The sequence below is a fragment of the Puma concolor genome, chromosome E1, assembly GCF_028749965.1.
Source record: "Puma concolor isolate L17-30 chromosome E1, mPumCon1.1.hap2, whole genome shotgun sequence".
NCBI lineage: Eukaryota > Metazoa > Chordata > Mammalia > Carnivora > Felidae > Puma > Puma concolor.
Window position 1 is genome coordinate 26,951,088 of NC_141680.1, and position 12,983 is coordinate 26,964,070.

At 40.1% G+C, this 12,983-nt stretch overlaps 2 protein-coding genes across 2 annotated transcripts in view; one reads left to right on the forward strand and one right to left on the reverse strand.

Moving 5' to 3' along the window:
- CHCT1 (CHD1 helical C-terminal domain containing 1) overlaps positions 1-12,188 on the forward strand; it is a 74,420-nt gene extending 62,232 nt beyond the window's left edge. Inside the window, exon 6 of the mRNA XM_086686757.1 lies at positions 12,037-12,188. Coding sequence (XP_086542883.1) covers positions 12,037-12,107 — 71 coding nt within the window. The 3' untranslated portion in view covers positions 12,108-12,188. The remainder of the gene's footprint in view (positions 1-12,036) is intronic.
- Positions 1-12,981, reverse strand: part of APPBP2 (amyloid beta precursor protein binding protein 2) — a 52,782-nt gene extending 39,801 nt beyond the window's left edge. Inside the window, exon 1 of the mRNA XM_025916337.2 lies at positions 12,533-12,981. Coding sequence (XP_025772122.1) covers positions 12,533-12,670 — 138 coding nt within the window. The 5' untranslated portion in view covers positions 12,671-12,981. The remainder of the gene's footprint in view (positions 1-12,532) is intronic.
- Positions 12,982-12,983: the final 2 nt, after the last annotated feature.

Genomic DNA, 12,983 nt, shown 5'->3' on the forward strand with positions numbered 1-12,983 from the left:
TGGAGCCTGCCTGGGATTCTCTCTCTCTCCCTCCATCCTGCCCCTCTCCTGTTCGAGTGCACACTCTCTCAAAATAAACAAAAATAAACTTAAAAAAATAAAAACAAAAAAACTGAATGATACTCAACTATATTTCACTTAAGAAAAAAATCAGTCCAGGGCACTTGGGTGGCTCAGTTGGTAAAGTGGCCAACTTCAGCTCAGGTCATGATCTCATAGTTCAAAGGCTGTTTGAGCCCCGTGTCGGGCTCCGTACTGACAGCTCAGAGCCTAGAGCCTAGAGCCTGGAGCCTGGAGCCTGGAGCCTGGAGCCTGGAGCCTGGAGCCTGGAGCCTGGAGCCTGGAGCCTGGAGCCTGCTTTTGATTCTGTGTCTCCCTCTCTCTCTCTGCCCCTCCCCTGGTCACCCTCTGTCTCTCTCTCTCAAAAATAAACATTAAAAAAAAAAAAAGAAAGAAAGAAAAAAGAAAAAAATCAGTCTGGAGTGCCTGGATGGCTCAGTTGGTAGAGCATGCAACTCTTGATCTTGGGGTTGTAAATTTGAGCCCCATATTGGGTATAGAGATTACTTAAAATCTTAAAAAAAAAAAAAAAAAAGGAAGAAGAAGAAAAAGAAAAAATCAGTCTGGCTTCAGTGGCCAAAAGAAACAACAATGGCAACAATACGGATAATAGAAGGTATCTTATTATAGTCCTGATTTTAATCGGAATGCTTTAAGTGTTTCACCACTAAGTATTCCTGTTTATATATATATATTATCTTTTAAGTATGTTTATAATGTCAATCTGTATTTCCTATTAAAAGTTTAAAGGGAGAGACGTTTAGGTTTTTATATTATGATGATAGTTCCCTGTCTTATTAATATGATGAATATTAATAGACACACTGATTTGTATTTGTTATTATTTAGAAATTCTGCCTCATGAATCACAAGTGAGGTTCTCAAGAGATCTTCTTTTTGTTGCTACTTTAGGTTTAGGTATCAGTGTTACGTTGACCTGTTTTGTTTTGTTTTTGAGGGAGGGGAAGAGGCAGAGGAAGAGAGAGAATCTCAAGCAGGCTCCAGGTCCAGCACAGGGCCCAACTTGGGCTGGATCCCATGATTGTGAGATCATGACCTGAGCTGAAATCAAGACTTGGACGCTCACTGACTCAGCCACCCAGGCACCCTATGTTGACCTCTTTTCCTTTTTTTTTAATTGGAAAGAATTAGGTTGGTCTGAAACAGGTTAAGTTCCAGTAGCATCAATTCTTCTCTGAATACACTCAAGAAAGTTCCTGAAGTCAGCGGTAGTTGTTTGCTTGCTGAGGGAGAAGGCAGATGTACAAAGGAGAAATATAATTGTTCAACTTTTTTTTTTTAATTATTCAACTTTTTAAAATGGTTTTTAGTCTATTAACTTCTTTGGTCATTTATATTTTCCTAGAAACATAATTTCAGTAAGGTTTTCAGGCAGATTAGCATAGAATTGTACACGCTCTCCTACAACTAAAGAAGCCATTCTACAATTTAAAAAGCTACTTTCCTCTTTCCAGTGTATCTGTGTGGTTTTATTATTTTCTTTCTTATTCTTAATTTTGAAAATGAGAGCTTTCACTCATGTTTCTTGATTTGGCTAGCTACTGAATCAACTATGTAATTAATTAGTTGTATTATTTTTTTGTATTAAACTACATGGACTTAGTTCTCATTCACACTGACAAATATTTGAGTTTTTAGGCTATTTTCCTCTTAGGACGATTTCACATTCAGATATCCTATCTTAAAAATTCAATTTTTAACTCAACTGAGACTGGGTGGCTCAGCTGGTTAAGCATCCAACTCTTCATTTAGGCTCAGTCATGACCTCACAGTTTGTGAGTTCGAGCCTCATGTCAGCCTCCACAATGACAGTGTGAAGGCTGCTTGGGATTCTCTGTTTCTCCTTCTCTCTCTGCCCCTCTCCTGCTCGTGCACACACACACACTCTCTCCCTCTCAAAATAAATAAAACTTAAATTCAATTTTACTTATTTTATGTATCAAAATAATACATGGTCATAAAAATCCAAGTATTAAAATAAAACAGAAAGGATGTGCAAAGTAAAAAGCAACTGCAATCCTATCCCTTGAATAAATACCATTAAAACTTTGTGTTTCTCTAGATTCTTTATTTCAACGCACATAGAAACATACACATATATTCTTCTACTTTAAAACACACGCACGTGTGCACGCACACACCCCTGGGTGGCTCAGTTAGTTAAGTGTCTTGACTCTTGGTTTCAGCTCAGGTCATGAGCTCATGGTTGGTGGGATCGAGTCCCATGTCAGGTTCTTCACAGTCTGCTTGGGATTCTCTCTCCCTCTCTCTCTGCCCCTCCCCCACACTTGCTCGCTCTCTCAAAATAAATAAATAAGCATTTTAAAAAAAAAAACACACAAACAGGATTATGTTATTCATACTACTTTATAAATAGCTTCTTATTCTCCCCACTTGATGTGCTCTGGCATCTCTACCTCAGTATATACAGCCTCCTCATTCTTTATAACTGCAGTATTATATTCTGTTCCTGTTTGATTAGCATTTAGTTTGTTTCCAATTTTTGCCATCATAAACAACATTGTAGTGAACATCCCTAAATGGAACTTTCCCACATTCACAAGCAGTCCTGTAGGATTAAAATCTGTAAATGGTATTGTGGTTAAAGGGTATGAATGATTTCAATCTTTAAGTTTGACAATCTGATAAAGACGGATGTTATTTTTTAAAAACCTTTTTACTGAAGCATAACATAGAGTGTACAACTCATATTTAAATGTAACAATAAATTTTCACAAAGTGAACACACATGTAAACCAACATCTAGATCACAGAGTATTATCAGAATTCCAGGCACCTCCCTTTGTGACCCTGTGTAATCAATACCCTCCAAAGACTAAAAAAGAAAAAAAAAAAAAAAAGATCCTCTCCTGACTTCCAACACTTTTGATTAATTTTGATCGTTTTTGAACATTAAATAAATGGAAAAATACACAATATACCCACAGTTTCCAAACTGCACCAAGGGTGCCTGGGGACTACAAGTTATTTTAAATTTGAGAGAAACGATATTCAACATCTGTATTACACCATGCCAACTACTAGATTGCTATATTCTTTTCAGTGATGTATAATCTTTGTTAATAAGCTGCCATTTTCAGTGGTTGCTATAATAATAAGTAATGTGTAAAAATCAACATGGAACAGAAAATGAGGGTGGTGGGTGTCCAATCTGATTCCAAGATTTGAGAAGTTGTACAGTGCTGAAAGTATACATCCCATTACTAATTGTGGTTATTTAAAAATGAAGTAAAAGTACTAATTTTTTTTTTCAATTTTTGTGCATTATTTTAATGGCTCTTAACTTGTTGGGACGTAAGTATTACTAAGTTGTTCATATCTACTACTTAATAAACAGAACAGTTTAGGTATTTCTTTTGGCCCACAAGTGCCATGAACCAAGTACCATGAAGGGAGAAAGTCTGGGAACCTCTGGTGTATATTCCTGTCACTGGTTTCTTACAGTATCACTTGTAAGATTCATATTGTGTCAAACAGCTGCAATTCGTTCATTTTCATAGCATAATATTCCACTACATGACTATTCCACTACTTACTAATTCTACTGATGGTGTGTGTGAATTTTAAAAATTTAAATTCCAGTTTAGTTAGCATACAGTGTTATATTAGTTTCAATGTACAATATGGTGATTCAACAATTCTATATGTTACTTAGTGCTCATCACAATGAGTGTACTCTTGATTCCCTTCACCTATTTTAACTACCCCCCCACACACCCATCTCCCCTCTGGTAACCATCAGTTTGTTTTCTATATTTAAGACTCTCTTTTTTCTTTGTTCACTGTGAATGTTCTTAAGTGTACATTTCTTGAAGTGGAATTGCTGTGTTCCAGAGTATGTATATGCTCAGTTTTAGCAGACAGGCTAGTTTTCCAAGATAGTTCATCAATTTACACTCCCAGTAACAATGTTTGAGAGTTCTGATTGCTCCATGTCCTAACATTGTTTTGTTTTGCTTCATTTAGTCATTCTGAAGAATGTACACTACCACAGCAATTTCCCAAAATGAGGCTGAGCCCCTTTCATGCAATCATGATTGCTTTCCAAACACTTGCTTGGTCCTTTGAATATTGGTCTTTTTAGGGGCGCCTGGGTGGCGTAGTCGGTTAAGCGTCCGACTTCAGCCAGGTCACGATCTCGCGGTCCGTGAGTTCGAGCCCCGCGTTGGGCTCTGGGCTGATGGCTCAGAGCCTGGAGCCTGTTTCCGATTCTGTGTCTCCCTCTCTCTCTGCCCCTCCCCTGTTCATGCTCTGTCTCTCTCTGTCCCAAAAATAAATAAACGTTGAATATTGGTCTTTTTAGGTGCCTATTCAAGTTCTTTTCCCATTAAAAAAAAGGGGGGTATATTAATATTAGATGCAGGATATTTGTCTTTTTAGGTGCCTATTCAAGTTCTAATTCTAATATTAAAATATAGCATTGAATATTGGTCTTTTTAGGTGCCTATTCAAGTTCTTTTCCCATTAAAAAAAAAAGGGGGTGTATTAATATTAGATGCAGGATGAGTCTTTGATCAGGCATATGTCCTTCAAGCATCTTCTCCCACTTCTACCCACTCTTCATGATGTTAATGGTATCTTTTAATGAATACATGGTCTTAATCTTAACATAATCCAATTTATGAAATTATCCTGATGTTTGGGCCATTTTGTAAATATATCTTTGTTGACATAGTGAGAATTGTTTTCCAAATTTAGGTCAGCAAACCATCCAAAAATGATCACTGCATATGGTGGTAAGGTAAAATCATGATACTTTTCCTCCTATATGGATATCTAATTGACCAGCACCATTTATTTGACTTTCCTTTCCCCACTGTACCACTGTGTTACTTTTATCATAAATCATGTGACAGTATACATATCAGTCTGTTTCTGGACTGTTTTATTCCATCAATCTATTTGTCTATCCATGTGCCAATGCTACATTAATCTTAATTGCTACAGCTTGATACTTGGTAGTGTGAGTCCTCCAGATTTTTTTTCTTGTTCCTCGTGATTGCTTTGGCTTGATTCTGCATTTCAGTTGAGCATCTTTTGATGTTTACTGGCCATTTATATCTTCCTCTTGTATGAGCTGGCTGTTCAGGTGTTCTGGAAATGAGTTGGTTATTCTTCACATACTGATTAGTATTACATCTTTCTCAATTAGAAAATACACCCCTTATAAACATTAAAAAGAAAAAACAGGAGGGGGCATGGCACCTACGTGGCTCAGTCAGTTAAGCATCCAAACTGTTGATTTCGGCTCAGGTCATGGTCTCACAGTTTGTGGGTTTGAGCCCTGCATCAGGCTCTGTTATGACAGTGCTTGGGATTCCCTGTCTCCCTCTCTCTCTCTGCCCCTACCATACTGCTTAAGCTATCTCTTGCTCTCTCAAAAATAAATAAATAAACATTAAAAAAAAAGAAGAAAAAATATAACCCATGTGTCAAATGCTGTCATTTCCATAGTCTTTAAAAAAATGCTTACATTTTTTCCCCTACTTTTTAATGTACTTAGAAGTATTGATTTTTTTCCTTCTAGGTTCTGGTTTCATGCTTAGAAAAGCCTTCTCCATGCCAAGATGGCATCACAGTGTTGGCAAAATGAGTAACGTAGGACTTCGTCTTTTACGTTACGTATTTTTATAATGTTTGACTTTTTAAATTTATTTTTATTTTTTTTATGTTTATTTTCAGAGAGAGAGAGAGAGAGACAGCGCACATGCGAGTGAGATGAGGGGCAGAAAGAGAGGGAGAGAATCACTTGGGGCTCAATCCCACAAACCTTGAGATCATGACCTGAGCTGAAATCAAGAATCGAATGTTTAACTGACTGAGCCAGCCGGTGCCCCTATGTTTGACATTCTTTACATTTGTAAAGCACCTTAATAATTTCTTCAAAGAAGAAATTTCAGTCATTTCCCACAAGAGAATAATGGCCCAATAATTTATTCTGATACTTATATGATTTCATTTGCCATACTTAAATCTTTAATACACCTGGAAGTCATTTTAGTATATAGTGCAAATATATTTCCCCAAACAGCCAGCTGCCCAAGGTATTTTATTTTCCCCAATTAAGGCACCTGGGTGGCTCAGTCGGTTGAGCGTCCGACTTCGGCTCAGGTCATGATCTCACGATCCGTGAGTTCGAGACCCGCGTTGGGCTCTGTGCTGACAGCTCAGAGCCTGGAGCCTGCTTCCGATTCTGTGTCTCCCTCTCTTTCTGACCCTCCCCCGTTCACGCCCTGTCTCTCTCTGTCTCAAAAATATTTTCCCCAATTAAAATACAGCACTGTTGGGGCACCTGGGTGTTTCAGTTAGTTAAGTGCAGCTCAGAGCCTGGAGTCTGCTCCAGATTCTGTGTCTCCCTCTCTCTCTGCCCCTTCCTTGCTCGCTCGCAGGCATGCTCTCTCTCTCAAAAGTAAATAAAGCATTAAAATATAGCATTGTCTCTGGGGTGCCTGCCTGGGTGGTTCAATCAGTTAAATGTCCAACTCTTGATTTCGGCTCAGGTCATGATCTCATGGTTTGTGAGTTCAAGCTCTGAGTCAGGTTCTGTTTTGACAGTATGTAGCCTGATTGGGATTCTCTCTCTTCTTTTCTCTCTGTCCCTCTCTGCTCGCTCTCTCTCTCCCAAAATAAACTTAAAAAAATTAAAATATAGCATTGTCTCTTTACTTAATCATTTAACAAATTCTTTTTAAAATTTTGTTTTAATGTTTATTTTAATTTTGAGAGAGTGTGTGTGTGTGCACACGCGTGCAAGCAGGAGGTGGGAAGGGGCAGAGAGAGAGGGACATACAGCATCTGAAGTAGGCTCCAGGCTCTGAGCTGTCAGCACAGAGCCCGACGCAGGGCTTGAACCCACAAACTATGAGATCATGACCTGAGCTGAAGTCGGCCACTTAACCAACTGAGCCACCCAGGCGCCCCGTATCATTTAACAAATTCTTAAATGTGCTTTCACTTCTATTTAGACTGCCTACTATGTTCTATGAATCAATTTATCTCTCTGCTGTTCTTGTGCCAATGCTACACAATTTTAAAATATGTAGCTTTCTAAGGCGCCTGAGTGATTCAGTTGGTTAAGCATCTGACTCTTGATTTCGGCTCAGGTCATGATCTCAGGATCAAGAGATGGAGCCCCACGTCAGGCTCTGTGCTAGGCGTGGCAGCTTACTTGAGATTCTCTGATTCTCTCCCTCTCCCTTCCCCTGCTTTTGTGTGCACACGCGCGCACGCGCACACACACACACTCTCTCTCAAATAAATATGTAGCTTTCTAATGCACTGGACTACATTATGATGCATATGTCTCCTAAATATTGTGCATCTTGGAAATTTCTTTGACTCCTTTATTCTCATGTAAGCAATTTCTCCAGATGAACTTCATATTTAGTCACTTTCCTGCACTGGTAAAGTTTTGAGCATCTGATTCATATATCAGATGAATTCACAGCTTAAATTGAGATGAGCTGACATTATAACATATTACCTTACCATCCAGAGATACATGGTATGTTGGGCTATTTATGTTCTTTATGCCCTTCCCCCATAAAGTTTTTAGCTCTCAATTTATTAATCTGAAGAGCTCATTATATGAAAAGATTATTAATTCTTTGGCTGTCAAATATGTTGCAAGATTTTTTTTTCAGTTTGTTACCAGCCAATTTTAAAAGAATACCAAGGATATTAGTTGAGGCTTTATATAGCTATACAACAGAAATATACATAGAAAAAGAAAAAATTGACTCTAATACCAAGTAAAGGCATTAATTTGTATGGTTTTCTGCATGAGACAAAGCCAAAATCATTGAAGTTAAGACTAAAAATAATAAATTGGGCCACCTGGGTGGCTCAGTTATGCATCTGACTTTGGCTCAGGTTGTGATCTTGCCATTGGTGAGTTCAAGCCTTCCATCAGGCTCTCTGCTGTCAGCCCAGCCTTCTTCGGATCCTCTGTCCCCACCTTCTCAGCCTCTCCCCTGCTTATATGCTCTCTTTCTCTCTCTCAAAAATAAACAAACTTAAAAAAAAACTAAAAATAATAAATAGAACACACTGGGGCGTCTGGGTGTCTCAACCAGTTGAGCATCAGACTCTTAATTTCAGCTCAGGTCATGATCCCAGGGTCATGGGATTGAACCCTGTGTCAGGACTTCATGCTCTGTGGAGTCTGCTTAAGATTCTCTGTCTCTCTGTCTCTCCCCCTCCCCCTTCAGCCCCACTTGCATGCTCTCTCTCAAATTAAAAAACAACAAAAAAAATTATGGGCACCTGGGTGGCTCAGTTGGTTAGGCGTCCGACTGTGGCTCAGGTCATGATCTCACAGTTTGTGAGTTCGAGCCCCCGCATTGGGCTCTGTGCTGACAGCTCGGAGCCTGGAGCCTGCTTCGGATTCTGTGTCTCCCTCTCTCTCTGCTCCTCCCCCACTCATGCTGTCTCTCTCTGTCTCTCAAAAATAAAATAAAAAAACTTTTTTTAAATTAAAAAAAATTAAAAATAAATAAACAGAACACATTACTGAAACACCTCACCTAGCCAAAACTTAACTCTATGGCCAATTTTGTAATTGGAATAGGACACAAAACAGACCGGTCAGCAGTTAAAAAGATCCTAAACTTCATTCTTTAAAAACCCAGCCCTTCACTCTATATTTGCTTTCACTTGGTACACAGCTTTACAATTCCTTCTATTTATCTTTCCATTTCTATACCTAAATGGTTGAGCACTCCTGGTTAAAAGCTATACAGATTCAAAGACATTATTTTACAACATATGGATTTTTTTTTTTTTAATTTTTTTTTTTCAACGTTTTTTTATTTATTTTTGGGACAGAGAGAGACAGAGCATGAACGGGGGAGGGGCAGAGACAGAGGGAGACACAGAATCGGAAACAGGCTCCAGGCTCCGAGCCATCAGCCCAGAGCCTGACGCGGGGCTCGAACTCACGGACCGCGAGATCGTGACCTGGCTGAAGTCGGACGCCCAACCGACTGCGCCACCCAGGCGCCCCAACAACATATGGATTTTTATTGAACCATCTATACCACCTGTGACTTTTTAAAATTTTTATTTTTTTTCCACCTGTCACTTTAAAAAAATATATTTTCTAATGTTTATTTATTTTTGAGACAGAGGGAGACAGGGCATGAGCAGGGGGAGGGGCAGAGAGAGGGAGATACAGAATCTGAAGCGGCTTCAGGCTCAGAGCTGTCAGCACAGAGCCCGATGTGGGGCTCAAACTCACCAACTACAAGATCATGACCTGAGATGAAATCAGAAGCTTAACCGACTGAGCCACCCAGGCGCTCCTCCACCTGTCACTTTTTAAAACAAATTGTTAATAAACTTCCCTTCCCATATACATCAACAGCCACTTCCAACTTCGGTTTAGCTTCCCTACATAGAAACCACACCACTCCTATCCCTTACTCTCAGCAGATGATCTTACCTCCTTATTCAGGATAACCATTCTTTGCAAACTTAGCTATGCTGACACCTGAAGTCCCTAACTTGTTCCATTTGCTCTTAGAGAAAAAAGTACTCTTTCTCCAACTACAATTTAAGACCCATACCTTAATTTACACATGGTGAAGGAAGAGGCAAGACTCATTAATTAATTCTCTTGTTCCAGGTCTCCACTCCATAATTCATTTCCCACCTAACTTATACAATTAAACTCTCATTCCATTTTCAGCCAATAAATTCAGCCAATATATTCTAATGTCGTCCATGCTTTAAAAAAAAGTCCTGGGGTGCTTGGGTGGCTCAGTCGGTTGGGCTTCCAACTTTGGCTCAGGTCATGATCTCGTGGTCCATGAGTTTGAGCCCTGCATCGGGCTCTGTGCTGAGAGCCCAGAGCCTGGAGCCTGCTTCAGAGTCTGTGTCTCCCTCTCTCTCTGCCCCTCACCTGCTCATACTATGTCTCTCTCTCTCTCAAAAGTAAGTAAACATTTAAAAAAAAAAATCCCTTCACACTTTACCCTTTCTACATATCAACATATTTCTCCCTTCCTTTCCTTAGGGAAAAGTCAGCATGCCTACTTCACCTTCCATTCATTCCATTACCCCATCTCCTAAAGCTTTATGACTCTGCCTTTGCCTGAAGCTACTCACAAAAATTAACAGTGACACTGGACTACAACAATCAAGAGGAACTGGGTATTTTTTTGGTTCCACAAATACTATGATTTTGTCTAGAACTATGCCTATGGATGGAAGTTGGGATTGCTGAAGGAATCTGATTATGAATTTCTCCTTGGCTCTAAATTGGATAAAATTGGAAACTATAAGCAATCTCTTAAAATGCTCAAAAACTGGGCAAGGGGTATCTTATATTTATATGCATTAAAATGCTTAAAAAGCATTTTATATTTATGTACCAAAACGGTGTTTTAAAGCAAGAAAAGTTCCTTATATTTCTATCAAAGATTCAAGTCCAGGGAATTAGTTCTATAAACGTCTTTCATGAAATAATCGATTACCTCAAAATGCAAAATCTTCTCGAGCAAGAAGGCAGGATAGGTAGGAACTAAATACTAAATATTAGACCTTGATTAAATTACTTAACTTTCTCACCCTTAATACAGGGTTATACCTTACTCTACAGTTTAACTGTGAGGATTAAACAAGACGTGTAAAAGCACTTAGCACAGTTCCAGGAACACATTAAATACCTTCCTTCACTTTAGCGCAATGCCATACTCCAAGATACATACAACTATTTAGAAGTAAAAGTGTACCAAAAAGAAACAATATTAAAACTTTGTGAACTATTTGAAACAGAAAATGTGGCAAAAGCACCATCTGTTTATACTAATAATAATCTTCAAATGAAAGGCTTCAAGTAGAAGCACAAGTTACTAAAAGATGTTCAAGTATTTTGAGGGAACTCAACTACTAAACGTACTTAGCTTGAATTTCCAATGTTCTCCTCTACGGAGTGTAAAAGATTACATAAAATTTAATAAAATGGACAGAGTAAGCATACACACAAAGCTGTAGTTTCCCAGGTTGAGAAAGACAAATCTGAACTCACCCTTCCTTGGGAGGAATGGATCTCAAATATACAAAGTTTCCTTAGATATACACAAAAGCAAATCAATGTATCAAAGGGATTTGAATGAATGGAGGCTTTCTTTACTTTAGGGGCCCAAATAATAAAATGAATAACCAAAACAAATCCTCTCCAAATATTTATGGGGGGAAAAACATTTTAATTATTAGAATTGGTGTAAAGCAGCTGGCTTGAGTAGAATGTAGCAAGTCAGTTGCTTTCTGAAAAAATATTGTGGGGTGGAGAAGGTGGGCAATCTTCCCAATAAAACAACTGCCATAAAACCCCATGCATACATAAGAATATACACATCTATTAAATATCAATTTACACTGTTCTGCCAACTTAGTAATCAAGAGGAAGTATTTAAGATCTAAAAAATAAGTCATATTCCACTTCTGGTCACATTTTGCACGGGTGGCTACTGGCAAGTAGGGGTTATCTACGCAGATTCAAGGCAGTGAGGACTGAATAATAAATCCACTGTTCACTTTCAAATGTAGGGGGAGAGGAAAAGGGAGGCTCCGAGTCCGTAAAGTATCTCCTCCCTCTCTAAACACTGCAAAAACTGTCCAAGTCTAAGACATTTACCCCTGAAACTCCTTGGAGAGTGACTTGGGAGACTTTTTGTTCAGATTTCTGAGGGGGAGCTATTTAGGAATGCGGCAAGATTGCAACTTTCAAATACATGAACGTAACTTTAGAATTTAAGTATTTTTTCTTTCAGGAAAGGTTTTCCCCCTTTCCTTTCAAATAGTTTACCACCACTCACATATTAACAAAATCTCCAATTCAACCCCAAGTATAAACAAAAACCAAAGTTTAAAAAAAAATGCCAATAAAGCAGACAACTACTTCTACTAATTCCTCGTCTCCCTCTCAATTAGGAACGAAGAACACGAAAGGCGAAACGAACACGAAGCAGAAAAAAAAAATGCTTGGCAAGAGGAGAAAGTAAGTAGGAAGGAGGGATAAGAGCAGAGCAAAAAGTTCAGCTGATGCTGACACTTAATATGGGTAAAAAGGGAGAAAATATTCTGAAGACACAGGTGAGAAGTAAAGAACTGAGTGGGACAGGGGAGCAATAGAGGAAGTCCAAGCAAAAGGCCTATGGGGGTGAGGGGCACAGTGTTGGAGGGAACACCAAAATACGCGGAAAGATTCATTAGGAAGAGATACCAATCAAGGCCCAAGAACTTGAGAGACAGAGGATATGGAGACAGAGTATTCCTATCCTGGCAACCACGAGACCGCGCCAGATGTCTGGGGAGGCGATCCTGCTACGAGGGGTGAGGGGTTAACTGCGGGGGCTCGCAGACGTGGAAGGGGGTGCGGCCCTAGGGGTTGCAGCAGGGGAGCGGAGAGCAGGCCTACGGTGCGTACCTTGTAGTAAACATCGAATTGGATGTTCTCGGGCAAGGAGCGGATGTCTCGGCGGGAACGGATGTAGTTGTCCACGACAGCGGAGATGGCGGTGTTATACAGAGTCTCTGGGATCCACTCTAGTTCCACGGCCGCCATCTTCCTTCCCTCCTCCTCCGCCTCCTCCGCCTCCTCCTCCCGAAGGCCCCCGCCTCCCTCCGTAGCGAACTCCTCTGCGGCCCCGGAGGATTCGGACGGGCGGCGGCAGCCACGCGGGCACACGGCAGAAGCGCACGGCCACCCTGGCTCCTTCGGGGCGAGCTGTAGGGCAGCAGCGGCGCACCCAGGCCTGGGAAAACAGCGGCGCACGGGTAGAGGGAGAGCCAAACCCAGGCCTCACATTCCGGGTTTGAGAGAAACCCGGGTTCCGTCCCAGCACCGAGCTCTGCAGGGGCGGGGCTGCGTGTGCGGC